This window comes from Camelina sativa, chromosome 14, assembly GCF_030686135.1.
Source record: "Camelina sativa cultivar CO46 ecotype springtype chromosome 14, ASM3068613v1".
NCBI classification, from domain to species: Eukaryota; Viridiplantae; Streptophyta; class Magnoliopsida; order Brassicales; family Brassicaceae; genus Camelina; species Camelina sativa.
In genome coordinates, this window is record NC_141893.1 from 32,753,982 (window position 1) to 32,769,250 (window position 15,269).

At 33.7% G+C, this 15,269-nt stretch overlaps 1 protein-coding gene, 2 long non-coding RNA genes and 2 pseudogenes across 10 annotated transcripts; 2 read left to right on the forward strand and 3 right to left on the reverse strand.

The window, feature by feature from the left end:
* Nucleotides 1–3,155: 3,155 nt before the first annotated feature.
* LOC147928937 (uncharacterized) lies at nt 3,156–4,308 on the reverse strand. Its single transcript, XR_015579373.1, has 2 exons — nt 3,828–4,308; nt 3,156–3,387 (listed from the first exon to the last, which is right to left on the reverse strand). It is a non-coding gene; the product is annotated as an uncharacterized LOC147928937 (long non-coding RNA).
* Nucleotides 4,309–4,483: 175 nt separating this feature from the next.
* On the forward strand, nt 4,484–5,570 carry LOC104742901 (uncharacterized). The gene is made up of 2 exons (XR_760583.3): nt 4,484–4,801; nt 5,018–5,570. It is a non-coding gene; the product is annotated as an uncharacterized LOC104742901 (long non-coding RNA).
* A 1,639-nt stretch (nt 5,571–7,209) lies between these two features.
* On the forward strand, nt 7,210–10,480 carry LOC104742902 (uncharacterized). Of its 8 annotated transcripts, none has more exons than XM_010463984.2 (7): nt 7,210–7,551; nt 7,880–8,272; nt 8,365–8,417; nt 8,695–8,732; nt 8,839–9,157; nt 9,246–9,547; nt 9,633–10,480. In XM_010463984.2, the coding sequence occupies exons 1-7, from the start codon at nt 7,527–7,529 to the stop codon at nt 10,237–10,239; spliced, it is 1,737 nt and encodes a 578-aa protein (XP_010462286.1). In that variant the 5' UTR covers nt 7,210–7,526; the 3' UTR covers nt 10,240–10,480. The 8 variants fall into 8 exon arrangements, with proteins under 8 accessions (XP_010462286.1, XP_010462287.1, XP_087340611.1 ...); XM_010463985.2 differs by having other exon boundaries at nt 7,255–7,539; XM_087484485.1 differs by having other exon boundaries at nt 7,267–7,551; nt 8,365–8,427.
* Nucleotides 10,481–10,763: 283 nt separating this feature from the next.
* On the reverse strand, nt 10,764–11,402 carry LOC104744153 (putative F-box protein At1g53815 pseudogene; annotated as a pseudogene).
* A 655-nt stretch (nt 11,403–12,057) lies between these two features.
* Nucleotides 12,058–13,224, reverse strand: LOC104744154 (putative F-box protein At1g61060 pseudogene; annotated as a pseudogene).
* Between the last annotated feature and the right edge of the window lie 2,045 nt (nt 13,225–15,269).

Here is a 15,269-nt window from a genome sequence, read left to right on the forward strand (position 1 = left end):
AACATGACATATGTCATAATCACGTTAATGATCAACGACCTATTTACTCTTCAGAAATATAATTGTACCAAAACAACTTAAAGCTATGACCTCGTCTCAAATATTCTCGAATCATAAATTCTCTACTTATTTTTACTCGAATCAAAAATTCTCATATATTTCTTTATATACTTTGTTTAAACGGATAACGAATCTAATCCGATAGAAAACCACATAAATCCGGTTGGAAACTAATTTTAAAATAGTATACCGTTCCAACTTCCCAAATTTGAAACCGCTTCTCAATTACTCGATCAAGCAGCTCTTGTTTCAGTACCGGAATCATCAACATTATTCAGAAAAGACAACTCTATATTTGGACCAAAAACATCAACGACCGACTTATCTTCCAAACTTATAATGCTACTAACTCTAGATTCACTTTTGGAACCTCCATCAGTGTCTCTATCCTCAATTAAATTAGCGGGCTTATATACTTCGATTTCATTTCATTGCATCTGATAGATTCCATTGAAAATCCGCACGAATCAAAGACCCACGTAATAGATAGACAAAATTATATCAGAAAAAAAAAATCAAAGATCAAAGCTTTCGATATAAACATGTAATGTTATGTAGATATAATGTTATTTCCTTAATTAGCTATCCTATTATGTTTCAAAAACAAATAATTATTTTGACATAACTTATGTTATTCTTTTTAAATTTGTTATTCACTATATATTTATTAATAATAATATACATGCTTAGTGAATTACTTTTTTGTTTACATATGTCAAAATCTTATTGAGAAAACACGTATAATATAAGTAACGTACAATGGAAAATAGATTAGTTTTGTTAATTTTCTTTTTTTGATTTAGAAATATTTTTTAGATATAAACATGTAAATTTTATTTAGATTTGTTGTTATTTTCTTAATTAGTTGTTTTAAAAAATAATAATTTTTTGACACGTGTCAACATCTCATCAATGTATTTGACACATATCTTGATCATATTAATGGCTAATTTGAAAACCCAATTTTATATATTAAGATTTTTAATATAATAAAAATATTAGTTCATACTTCAATTCTAGCTGCCAATTGGTTATTCATGATCTTTGTTTTCTTTGCATGTGCCTTCACAAATCTTGTTGCAGTACTCAGTGTCCAAAATTGGCTAACCATAGAGACATATTTTTTTTTTTCTTTTTTTTGGTGCAAACATAGACATAAAATTTAATGTGTTAGGTTATATAGTATAATTATACGACCAAATATGGATGGCACATAATATATTTATTTTACCATGTAGTGGTTGAGAATCTTTGTAATAGTGAAACTTTGATATGGATGACACATAGTATATTTATCTTAGTTATTTTTTTAATATAATAAGATTACAATTATCTTATGCTTTGTTTTACTAAGTTTGAAAACTGTGATTTTTATCGTTAAAATTGACATGTGTCACGATCTGATAAGTTATTAACTTCGATATTTAATCGTTAAAATTGACACGTGTCATGATCTGGTGAGTTTTTAACTTTAATCTTTAATCATTAAAACTAACACGTGTCACAATCTGGTGAGTTACTAACTTTGAGAACCAAAGTTTATATAATAAGATATATATATTAAACTGAAAATAAGCTAAATTTTTGAAAGTACTGTTTAAATTGGTTTATAAATATACTTAATTACATATACTATAGATATGTTTAATTTATTAATTAGAAAAATAAACATTTACAAACTTGCAATTCACTATAAAATATAAATACATATATTACATTTAAATTTATTTATCTAACCATATCACAAAAATGTTTATGTAAAAAAAAAATTAATTATAAAAGAGATAATATATAGTTTAATGTTACTAATGGATTTACTTACGGTTTTCAGTAAGCTATATGTATACTATACAATATAAATATATGAATTAAAATTTGTTAAAGTTAAGCTGGAAATAGGAAAATAAAATATAGCTGGAAGCCCATAATTTTATTTAAGAAAAAAGTGAAAAAATAAAGAAAATGCGGTATGTAATAAGTTTAAGTGTAACGACATATTCGAACCTACAACCAAAACGTTCCATAAGGTGTTAATTATCCAACCGAGCCAAAAAGTCTTATGTGCCATATTTACTAGCAAAATTTTAAAAATTAGTGTGGGGTACGTGCCCCACCTACCTATAAGGTAGATCTGCCCCTGGTTCGACTAGTATTTTGGTGACCCAAACACATGTGTTTTTATTCTACTACCATGTCGATGCTTTACAAGCCGCACTTCTACAAATACAGTACTTCGCTACCGTGGGTGTTGTTTTCTACAAAACCACCGCTCCTATATTTTTCTACACCGGCCGTTCTCATTCACAAGTTGTTGCCAATACTACAAAGTTTTCTAATCTTACTTGTCCAATCTTATACTTATTATGAGGTATGAGCTTGCGGGAAGGTATCAAAGAAACAGAGATTACATTAGTTGATCTATCAAGATCAACTAGAATCTAAAAGATTACATTAGAGCATTTCCATTGCACATTTTTTTTTTTAACAATATAATAAAAAAAATAAAGTTTTAATCTTAATACTCCCTCTATTTCAAAATATAAGATGTTTTGGAGATTTTTTTTTTATAATATAAGATGTTTTCAAATTTAATACAACTTTTAGATTTATTTAATCTTTTATATTATGCAGTATTGTTTCTAATTGGTTGAACTTGTTAAAAGTAAAGATTTCTTAATCTGCGTGTTTTAGTTAAAACAACATCATATATTTTGAAACAGAGGGAGTATTACAAAGACACAGGTCTCTGCCCACATCATTTTAGATCCTTAGAGCATAATTATCCCACATCCTCAATTGAGGGTCTCTATCTTTTAATAATACTAAAAATAATACAAATTTCTTCACATCCTTATTTTTAATTTTTGTCCTCCCATTAGTCATCCTTAGGTGTCTATTTTTTTTTAATTAAAAATGTGTTTATAATGCAATCTTCAAATAGATTATCAAAGTGTTCATCAAAAAATTCATCAAACTCATCATCTAAATCTGGAGATGACATGTTCTTTGAAAATTTTTAATTGATGATAAAAAAATATTGTAGATGTTTGATGAAAAAAAATTGTAGCTGTTTGAGAAAGAATTTGGAAAAGAGATTGTTTGCAATTGGGAGCTTATTTGAAATGTGAGAGTTTTTACAATCAAGAGTAGTCGATACATACTTGGTATATACACAAGTTTATTGAACAAACATGTTCACGGGTTTAGGGAACCTTGTGCATCCTCACGGGAAGAGCATGTACGACAGACCAGACAGTTTCGTTCTCTTGTGTTGATGTGACTTCGCTGCGTTCACAATCACAGGAAGAACATTCCGAATATGCCCTACTGAGGATAAGCAAACAACACATGAGAGAAGAATTAAAAGCAAACTTTTAAAGCATAACACAACCAAAAGCAAAACATAACCAAAAGCATAACAGACCGTGACTACAGCTGTTATAATTACACAGAACCAAAAGCATAACAAAACCAAAAACATAACAAAACAGAACCATTTTTCTCGGGTTTACTCATAACAGAACAGAACCACAACAGAACAAAACCTGTTTTCACTACTCGGGTCAACAACTTTTAAAGCATGACATTTCATTGATTAACTCGATTCATCAACTAAACACAAAACATTCACTAAACACAAGCAAAGAATAAAACCGATACATACAAAAAACACAAACAACAAACTTTAACTAAACACAAACTAACCCGCTTCTCTGTGAATAACTCAAAAACAATAACATTGATTGTAAAAAGAGACACACACTAACCCGTTTCTCTCTTGCTTTCTAAATATGGCCAAACTTTCCTCTACCAACAGGCTTCCCAACATCGAAATCGCTTGTAGTCCATCTCTTTTGTGCAGCCTCTAATGCCTCCTAACACAATAATCACAAAGATACAATCCAATTCCACTATCAGAAAACAATTTAACAATCATAAGAAAATCTTTCTTGTACCACATATCGCAAATTGTAACCAAGTTTAAACGATACAACAATATTTATGAAATATCAAACAACCCAATCGAGAATCCCAAACACAAACAAAATACAACCCAATCGAGAATCCCAAACATAAACCGAATCGAAGACTTATGTGGAATCGATTTAGAAGACGACGAGGCGAGATCTCTTTCACCACTGTATTCATCAACCGATATCGATGAATACAGTCACAGGAAGAAGAAGACGATGAGGCAAGAGCTATTCCATCGAATCGATTTTGTGTTTCTCTCGTTTTGATTTTGTCGAGAGAGAAGAGAAGGAAGAAAAGATTTAAAAAAAAAAAACTTAACCAATAAAAACGTGACATGTATCGGATCTTTGTGGATCTAAAACAATCGCCGCAGAGAGCTGTGTCGCACAAAAATTACGATTAAAACATATTTTTTTGTTTATAATACTAAACAAATCAAAGACATCCCAAGAAGTTGTGCAATGGGATTGCTCTTAGAGACACCAAACGTGTCGCTAGTTTATTGGTTACGTTTTGTTTTGTTTTTTTTTTCTTTTTTTGCTTTTCTTCCTTTGCTTCTCACCCTCTTTGGATACAATCAAAAAACGATGAAACCCGACGAAATCAAAACGATCGAAGTTGTGATCGTTTTCCAGAAACAATAGATCTCGCCTCGTCGTCTTCTTCTTCCTCGAAACTTCCAATTTGGTGTGGAACTCCTCCTCTCTCGCTCTCTCTCTCTCGGCGTCTCTGTGTCTTGTTGCTGAATGAACAAGCTAGCTCCAGGGTGAGTTAAATCTATTAATTGCCTTCTTCTATTTGGAATTGCATCGGAGTGTGAGTTGATTTGAAGTATAGTTAACTAGTGAATTTGATAAATTTAAAAATGGTTATTATAAACTTCTCTAATCCAGTTGTCATCAATCTCCACTGAGAAAGTTCGAATTTTCCCTCTTTGTTTTCTCCCAATTCTTATAAATTTGAGCTTATGATGTTTGATCAGGCTCTCAACCGCTCAAGTATAGTGAAGGTGTGTTACGTGAGTGTAATCAAACCCGAATTTGCCAATACGAAGAGTGGGAAGAACATAGTTAAGATATGGCCAACTTCATTCCATGCACTCCCCAACCTAATAAGCTCCATATCTTTTTGTTAGATTTTGGTTTCTTGGATCTTATTTTGTAACCAAAGAAGTCTACATTGTCTTTCTTTCTTTCAATGGTTTACAATGGTTTCATTACATAGAAAAATGACCTCAATTTTACCACATTTCTACTGTACTTTCTCAGCTTGTAAATTGCTGCAGTGATTTTTTTTTTTTTGTCTTATAGATTTTTTGTCTTGTAAATTGTTGTGTCTTGTATGTGTATCGTTTGTTATTGTTGTGTATTGTTTGTTATTGTTGTGTCTTGTTTGTGTATCGTTTGTTATTGTTGTGTCTTGTTTGTTATTGTTGTGTTTTGTTTGTGTATTGTTTGTTATTGTTGTGTCTTGTTTATGAATCGAAGTGCTGCAACGTTTAGACTTGAGAGTTGAGACGATGCTTCTTTTTTGTTCTTGTTGTTGTATTGTATCAGTAAGTAAACACATGTCAGGAAACAGAGTTTTTTCTCTTATTTCTCACCTGCATTAATGGTAAGAGACCCCCCTCCCTCCTCCGGGCGTAATTCTCGTTTCGGATTCACAGTCATACGAGACCACAGGTAGGTGGGTTTATAATTCTAAGCAATTACGTAGTGTAGTCAGGAATAAATTGTATATGGCGACAGTTACGAGAAGCCGTCTAATTCGACTCAATCATTTAAATGTGGACTTGGAATACGTCGTTTAGCTCTACTGAAACAACATCAACCTCCCACTGTTTGTTTCATAAAGGCAGAAGCTTTTTTTGTTTGTTTGTTGATTGAGCTCCGTTGCTTGCTTCTAGAAAGACAAAAATTAAACTAGTAATAGATTATACACTATGTATAGAAGTGTTGATGATTTGCTAATTGATGGTACGTGATACATTCATAATACTCAACAAGTACAAGTTTGATGATGGTGAAGAAGTTTGATAATGTAATATATTTGTTTTTTTAATAAAATATATTCTACTATACCTACAGTTTATAGTTTTATTTTCCTAATATTGCATACATTATATAACCAACATTTTTAACATTATAAAATATACTTAAAACACACTTTTAATAGAAATTATATAAGACACCCTAGAATGACTAATGGGAGGAGAAAAAATAAAAACAAGGGTGTGAGTCTAAACTTAGATTAGTATTATTTTTAATCTATATTATTATTTTTGAAGTACATTTTGTGTTATGCCCTTGAAGTTTTGGTTATTTAATTTGTTTTATTTACAACATTAATCTCTAACTATTTTCCTAAAATAACAATTCCTGAAAACTCATTTAATGGAACTATTTAAATCGACCTAATTTGATACATTTATTACCATAAATAGCTTGACAACATCTATACATTTCGATATTTCCAAAAACAATTCTACACATTAATATTTTAATCCCATAAAAATCTCCAAACCTATTTTAATAGATCTTTAGAGACTGTATGATCTCTTAAATTTAAATGACACAACCGAGTTTGAGTAACAAATGATTACAATCACAATAATTATTATAACGTTAATAAAGTTCATAAAAACGAGAATCCAACTTTAGAAACTCAATAATCGAGTATATTTAACTTTAGCAGCAAGAAAAATATTTAATATAATATATACCGTGCTAAGAAACTGAATATTATTCTCCGATAATATTATCAACTCAAATAAGAAAACACTAAAATATCTCTTTTATTGCTATGGATCGTAAACTCCCTGCTCATCAAGCATTTTCCATGTATAAATATCAACTTCACAACCGAAACACAACACACAACCAAAACCAGTAATATGATGGTTTTGAAACACGGGTTAAACCACTAATATGATGGTTTATTGTTATATAACGGGACATGTTATTAACATGACAATTTGAATTAATATTAGTATAAATATAAAATATTATTAATTGATGGTAAGATATTCATCTGAACGTGGAATGGGAATGCTCTTAGAAATGTATCATATCTTTGAATTTCGAAGGGTTTGGTCGTAAAAAAACAAAACGACCCGGATGATACGTCGGCGTATCATTATATACAAGGTTAAGGCCCATTAGCCCAGAAAAAGGTAAAACGGGTCGGGTCATTAGAACGAGTCGGGTCTCGTTATCCATCGCCTCTCTCTTTGTTGCTGCGTGAAAGCCAGACAGACCAGAAGTATCAATCTTGTTCGTTGAAATTTTGCTATTGTGTGGCTTATCCTTGTTTGTCTTAAATTCCTGCAAAAACCCCTCGCCTCTCTACGACAGTAAGAGAGGAACATCAATTTTCTTAATTTTATTGTTCCATATAATCTTACACGACATTCTGGTTCGTGTTGCAGAGCAGAGTGTTTCGAGTTTTTTCTTCTTTTTTTTTTCGGTTTTCCTGGGCTGAATGAGCTCCCAATGCCTTCTTTAGGTACCTTTCCTGGTAAAGTTTCGAAATTTTTAAACATTTATCCTCCGTCTGATGGCTTTTACTCTTTTGGTTTTCTTGGGGTTTGTTTGGTTACTTTTTAGAATTCTACTTCAGTTTTCTGAGACCTCTTTCTTTTCTATTAGGTATCTTTCTTGATTAACAATTCATTGCATTCCAGTCTTAGGTCTAAGCTTTTTTATTCACCAGTGTTACTGAGTTGAGAAAAGACTATTGCTTTGCATAGTTTCTAGAGAATGTTCACTAGTGTTTTGTCCAGTTTCTTAGCTTCCTAGAGATGGCCTTTTGATTTTTGATATTGACCTTCTGTGTAATCTCGCAGATACTGCTACTATCCAACCTTCCTTGCAAGCTCATCTTGTTCCATTGGGGGCTCAGAGTATTATTCATGCTAAAACTCTACCTAATCCATGGAGACAATCCCGTTTCTCCAAGACTTTGAAATTTTACACGGGTCATACTCATGTCCGAAGAGGCAGAGTCCTGATTACTGCAGTGGCCACTCTTGAAACCAAGTATCCTGCTCAGAAAGAAAACGTACAGAGCTCTTCCTTGTCTTCTACTTCTTCAAAATCCTCTGATGGTCGAAATGGAGGTGCTGATGATGGCGAAGAGTTGCAACAAGTGGATGATAGAGAAAAGTTGAGAAGGCTGAGGATCTCTAAGGCAAATAGAGGGAACACTCCTTGGAACAAAGGCAGGAAGCATAGTCCGGGTGAGTAATCTTTGCTTAGCCGTATCTACAGCAGTATCAGTTGCTTCTAGTTGGACACATTGTAATACTATTTCACTTTTGATTGTATGCAGAGACGCTACAGAAGATAAGAGAACGGACAAAGATTGCTATGCAAGACCCAAAGGTGATGTCATGTAAGAATGGTACTATATGTCTTCTTAGAGGAGTCACCGGTAGTAACTCTAGTGTGTCTTGTACCGATATGAATTGTTAGTGCACACAAGAAAATGTTCTTTTGTCAAACAGATCTACACCCTTGTGTTATTCTAGTCTTGAGATATATATGCCTTTTAGGAAAGCAGTCGCAGGTAAACTTTATGTTATGTTAGGGCGTTTATGTTTGGTTTATGCATCAGAATTTTCATTACCTCATAGAACCTTTGTGTCTTCTTCCTGTGCAGATCAAGCTGAAATTAGCAAATCTTGGGCACGCTCAAAAGTCAGTACCGGTTTTTCTTTTTACCTTTAAGCTTGTTGGACCTTCTGGTTTTTGTTCTGCTTTTGTATCATAATCCTATCTTCCCAAATTTGCATGATTTTTACAGCAAGGAGACACGGATGAAAATTGGGGAAGGAGTGCGGATGCGATGGGCAAGGCGGAAGGAGAGGAGAAAAGTGCAAGAGACATGTCATTTCGAGTGGCAAAACTTGATAGCGGAAGCTGCTAAAGAAGGATATACAGATGAGGAAACGCTTCAGTGGGATTCTTACAACATCTTGGATCAACAGAATCAACTGGAATGGCTGGAAAGTGCTGAGCAGAGGAAAGCCGCTAGAGGAGCTAAAACTAACAGAAGAGCGCCAAAATCTCCTGAACAAAGAAGGAGAATTGCAGAAGCAATAGCTGCTAAATGGGCTGATCCAGTGAGTTGTCTAGTAAATTTAATCTACTTGCTTGATGTTTTGTTCTTGTTCTTGGCCATATTTAACTTAGTTTGCATTCTCTTACCAGTCTTACCGTGAAAGGGTTTGCTCTGGCTTGGCAAAGTATCACGGTATACCTGATGGTGCCGAGAGGCGTCGTAGAAGACCAAGTGGCAATACAGAGCCGAGAAAGAAGAATCCTGCAAAGAAAAGTACAAGGGATTCAGATACCGAACGGCAAAGCCAAGTTCAAGTAGTGAAAGTACGGAAGCGAAAAACGCCTGTGTATAAAGATCCTATGGCAAGTTCAAAGCTAGAAATGATAAAAAGCATCAGAGCAAAACGAGTGGCGGAGGAATCAAAGAAGATGGATGCTGTGGAACGAGCAAGGTCAGTCCCACTTTAAAAAGACAGAATTGTTAATAGTTTCTCTGTTTGGAGTTAGCAAAAGAATTAACTTTTTTCTTTTGGGCAGGCTTTTGATCTCAGAAGCTGAGAAAGCTGTGAAAGTTCTTGAGATTGCTGCTTTGAAAAGCCCGGTTGCGCAAGCATCTTTGTTAGAAAGTAAAAAGCTCATAGCAGAAGCAACACAGCTGATTGAATCTATGGAGATGAGGCAGATAGCTTCAGATGAAGATGGGACTGACCCTAATAATAGTCTTCAAGAGGTAGACAGTGAATTCGAGACCAAAGATACACACGATCAAGAAGAACAACCAGGAGAGATTAACGGAACACACACATTCCCTATCAACGGAGAAAGTCTTCTTCACTTGAACATGAGATCTAGCGATTTGCCAACATTCAACATAGAAGGTACTACAGATCAGTCTGTTTCTGATACGGAATCCAACACTTCCCAGGGAGATAGAGAAGATATCAAACACGGGATAGCTCCGCAACCAAATGGAACCAGAGTTCATCTACCAGCAGAGTCTAATGGAGCTGTCAGACATGGTGAGGATCATCCTCTTCCGAATGGTTACCACGGAATGGAAGAAAAGGTTGCATCTTTGGAAACAGGAAACGTAACGAAGAAGTGGGTTCGTGGAAGGCTCGTGGAAGTCACAGAAGCAGCCTGATGTTGTAGCGATTTAGCAGAGAAAAAGGTCATATTTTTCAATTAGTGATTCAAAAATTTTGGCTTATAATATTTGGTCTCATGCTTGAGAGAGAGAAGCAGTTTCCAGATTTGTGATGTGCCAGTTGTATCTATAAACTCAATTGTATCTCAGAGTTTCAGCTTAGTAAACAAAACTCTACAAAGATGTACTACTTCCATAAGCTAAGTTTACAAAACAAAAACTCTTTCGACTGCAAAAACTCTTTAGAATGTTCCTCTCAAATTTGTACTTGTAGTATTAAACTCTTTAGAAGTGGGTTCATGGAAGGCTCATCGAAGTTACAGAAGCAGCCTAACTTCTTCTATCAACTGGACATGAGGAAATGTAATCTTATAGCGATTTAGCAGAGAAAAGACATATGTTTCAATTACTAGTGATTCAAAATCTTGGCTTGTACGCATTGGCCTCATGCTTGAGAGAGGCAGTTGCCAGTTTGTGATGTGCTACCATTTGTATCGATAACTCAATTGTATGTCCCAGTTTCAGCTTAGTAACCAATTCTTCATAACTTTTCGATTATTTGAAGAAAATTTTCCAGTCCCTAATGTCAGAACTTGATACTCGTGTGAGCCGCCACAAGACAACCAGGTCATACACATGACCTTGAACTGCTTTTCAATCGGATCATAACCAAAGTAAGTTTTTTCCCTTGACGTATGAATCGCCTCTCTTGTCACTTCAGGTGTTCTTACGTACTCTCCTGTGATCGGATTGGAAATCACCGCATATATATGATCCTTTCCAGTATACTGATGACAGACCAAACCATTGACCGGGGGACTTATTTTACTACAGTAATCTGTGGCGGACCTCGTGTGAAGAGTGGCTACAAGAGATTGATACTTATCTGGATTTTGAGGTTGAGGTGAAGAGTAGATGAACATATTCAGTCCGTAGAGCCCATTTTTAACGATGAAAAGGAACCTTGGTGTAGCCGGAGACTTCGGGAACAACAGATTGTAATTTGGACGGCGAATGATGGACGACCAGAACTTCGATACGCAACGACACTGAGCCATAGACTTCACCGGAAGTCTCGACAAGATTCTAATGACGAGATCAACAGGAATCAGATCAATGACCGAATCATCTCCGGTGACGTGTTGCTTCCGTTTTGTCATGGCAATGGACTAAAAAAAACCCTAGAATGTGAACCAAAGTAAGCGGCTCTTTCAAGTCATGGCAATGGACTAAAAAAACCCTAGACTGTAGAACAAAAGTAACTAAGTAAGCGGCTCTTTCAATTAATAGTAAGGGATTATAAACCACATTCCATATATTAGGACCCAAACTCACTAATTATAGGCATCATAGAAAGAGTTTAGCTTCGTTGCACAAAAAAAGAAAGAAAAAGAGTTTAGCTTATTTGGCGTTGAGCATACATCTACTTCCCTTAGTAAAACAATTTACCATAGCTTTTTTTTGATATGTAGCTGGCTTCATTCATTCAGCCATTGAAGGGGAATTATTAATTTTGTAGATATGCTTCGACCATTTATGTTTCTCCACAGCTCATAGAAACTACGTACGATTCTCAATATTACAATCACTAACACCTCCTTTTAGTTCATGATCATTCTTTCTTGTTCAACGTATAAAAACTGAAACTCTCAGACCCAACAATAAAGCAAACAATGGTATATATGTTTTTTTTATCATTGGCTTAGAAGCCGAAACATAACTAACCAGAGAAATAGTAACCTCAAAATATGGAGAAATATAAGAAACACAAAGATAGATAATGAATGCTATTAGTCCTGTATGAAAAGAAGACACTTACATAAGCTTCACATCTTCAACATAGTTTGTAAATGCGTGAACCCTACTGTACTGAGAAAACTCTTCAAATAATAAACCTTCCAATTTTACTTTGGTGAAAGTGTTGCTCTCAAGATTGTAGTATAAAATGAAGAAAGGACATGCATAGCTCGTTTTACTTTGGTCAAACACAAACACCATTTCGCAACTACCAATCATTCCAGCAGGACGTACATGGCTGATTTTTTTGAACCATCGAAGAGGAATTTGGTAGACACGCTTTGACCATATATGTTGCTCGACATCCTCTAAAACCCACAACTCAAAACAATCACGGTAGATATCTCTCTTATAAGCACCTAGTTTACCCTTGTATTCGACTAAAGTGAAACCGGAAGAGTCTATCTTTGTTGCCAAGTCTTGACCAACGCTAACAAGATTGAATTTCTCAGACCTAACATCAAAGCAGACGATTGTAAGTTTTCCCTTTTCCATCTCCGATGGATAATATATAACACCATCAATGCATATCCCACTCTCGTTTTGAGGATACAGAGTTGTGCAACATTGGACCTCTCTCCATAAGAGATTTTCATTCTCAGTCCCTATTGTGAGAACGTGATACTCACTGGAGCACTTTTTGAAAGTAAAACTCCACCAGGTGATACGCAATACCTTGAACTGTTTGTCGATTGGATCATACCCAAAATAATATTTTTCTTTTCTTGCCTTTGAACTGAACTTCTCCATTGGCAAGGTTAAAGACTCTCCCGTGATGGGATTAGAAATCACCGCAAATGTATAATTCTCTTCATCAGTATGTTGACGACAGACCAGTCCTTGGATAGGTTGACATACTTCATAGAGATCTTTTCCCGAAGTCTTATGATGGAAGGTGGCTGCAAGAGACGTCTTCACATCCGGATTGAGAGGCTGAGGTAAAGTGTAGAAGAACAAACCTCCTTCACATTCGATGGTGAAAAGGATCCGCGGTGGTGGATCTGGAAGCGTGATCGGGAACGACAGGTTATTATTTGTACGGCGAATAACCGATGACCAGAGCTTGGATATGCAACGACACTTAGCCATAAACTTCATCCGCAATTTCGACATGATATTGATGACGAGATCAACAGGGAGCACCGGACATTCTCCGGACGGTTTATTGGATCCACACATGGACATGGTTAGGTTTACGTGCTCCTCCTGGCGGGTGGACTAAGCCCTAGTTGTGACCAAAGTATATATACGGAAAAATGATTGCCAACTACTTTAAGTATAGACCAACACATAGCCAAACATACAAACAATATAAATGTCTTGTTAATCACGTGAACTATTGTCATCACATAAGGACATCCATAAACAAACATAGGTTATATGTACAACATCATAAACATTCCGGTGTTTAGTTGGCCAGAATCTGGCGTTGACCAGTGTTTAGTTGGCCAGAATCTGGCGTTGACCAGTGTTGACCGACGCTGACCATTGTTAACCGGCGTTGACCAGAAAAAATATTCAATTTTTTTTCTTTTTTCCTAAAATTAACATTTTTTTTGTTTTTATGTATTTTTGATAAAGAAATAAAAAAATAAATGATTTGTATAATTTACAAAAAAAATAACAACAAAAAGTTATAAGACAAAAAATATATACCCCAAAAAATTAAAAATTATATGACAAACAAAATTTGTGGTATATCTAGTAACTAATTTTGTTAATACAGAAAATATACCAAAAGTAATATAATAAAACTATACCACCAAAAATTTTATGTGTAGTAGATTTTTTTCATAAAACTATAACAAATATATATCTTTTTCTTTGAAAATCATTTTTTATTTTGTATTTTCACAGGTGGGAGTTTTAAATATTTTTTTTCTTTTTACTTATTTATAAGATTATGTCATTTAAATATATGCAAGACATTGCAAACTATTTATTTGTTTTTAATAAGAAAAAGAAAGGAAGAAAATAATAAAAATTCTATTTATTTACATGAAAGACATAGTTTTTATGAAAATATCTATTGCACATAAAATTTTTGGTGGTATAGTTTTATTATATTACTTTTGGTATATTTTCTGTATTAACAAAATCAGTTACTTGATATATACCACAAATTTTGTTTGTCCTAAAATTTTTAATTTTTTTTGGTATATAATTTTCTAGTATTTTTTTTGTTGTTATATATTGTTTTTACAAATTATACAAATCATTTATATTTTTTTATTTATTTATCAAAAATACATAAAAGCAAAAAAAATATTATTTTTTGGAAAAAAGAAAAAAAATATTATTTTTCAATATTTTTTCTGGTCAACACCGGTCAATACTGATCAACGCCGGTTAACAATGGTCAACGTTGGTAAAAACTGGTCAACGTCGGATTCCGGCCAATAAAACACCGGAGTTGAATGTTTATGGTGTTTTACAGATAACCTATGTTTGTTTATGGATGTACTTATGTAATGACAATAGTTCACGTAGTTAACAAAACATTTATACTGTTTGTATGTGTGGCCATATGTTGGCCTATACTTCAAGTAGCTGGCAATCATTTTTCCTATATATATATGTCTTACCCTAATATGCTTCAACCATACTCCTTAAGATGGGCTTTGTTAAGGCCCAATCTACTCACTAAATTGTAGGCACCATTATTTAACTAGGCCCTAATACATACGAATTCGTTATACAAGGAATAATCAATTAGCGAACCTCACCTTTAATGATTGAACATATAGGCTTTTTTATTGGTTTTTTTTATTTTTATGCTTGAGACTTGCGAGAAGTTGTTCTAGTATGTGCCAATTGAATCTATAATAAACTCATTGTATATATTAGGATAGTATTCGCGCTATGCGGTGAGTTGATTTTTTTGCTTTTTTATTACTATGTTGTTGTATTTTTTTTATGTTGTTTGTAATTTTTTCTTAATTTTGTTTGGAACTTGTTGGTAAGCGAACTATTTTTAGTAATTAATTGTAGTTTAAGATAAATAAGATTAAGCATTTAAAAGTCTTATAAAAATTAGAATTTAGTATTCTGAATTTGCTCAAATTTTATTTTATACTTTATGCATTTTAACATTTATAAGATAACCACTTGAATGACATCCTCTTAGCAAAAACACAAGATTATGAATTATCTTTCTTGTGTTTTCTTTTAGTGAAAATTTATTTTACTTTAAGACAACAATAAAAGTCTTATTTTATTATTCTAAACAA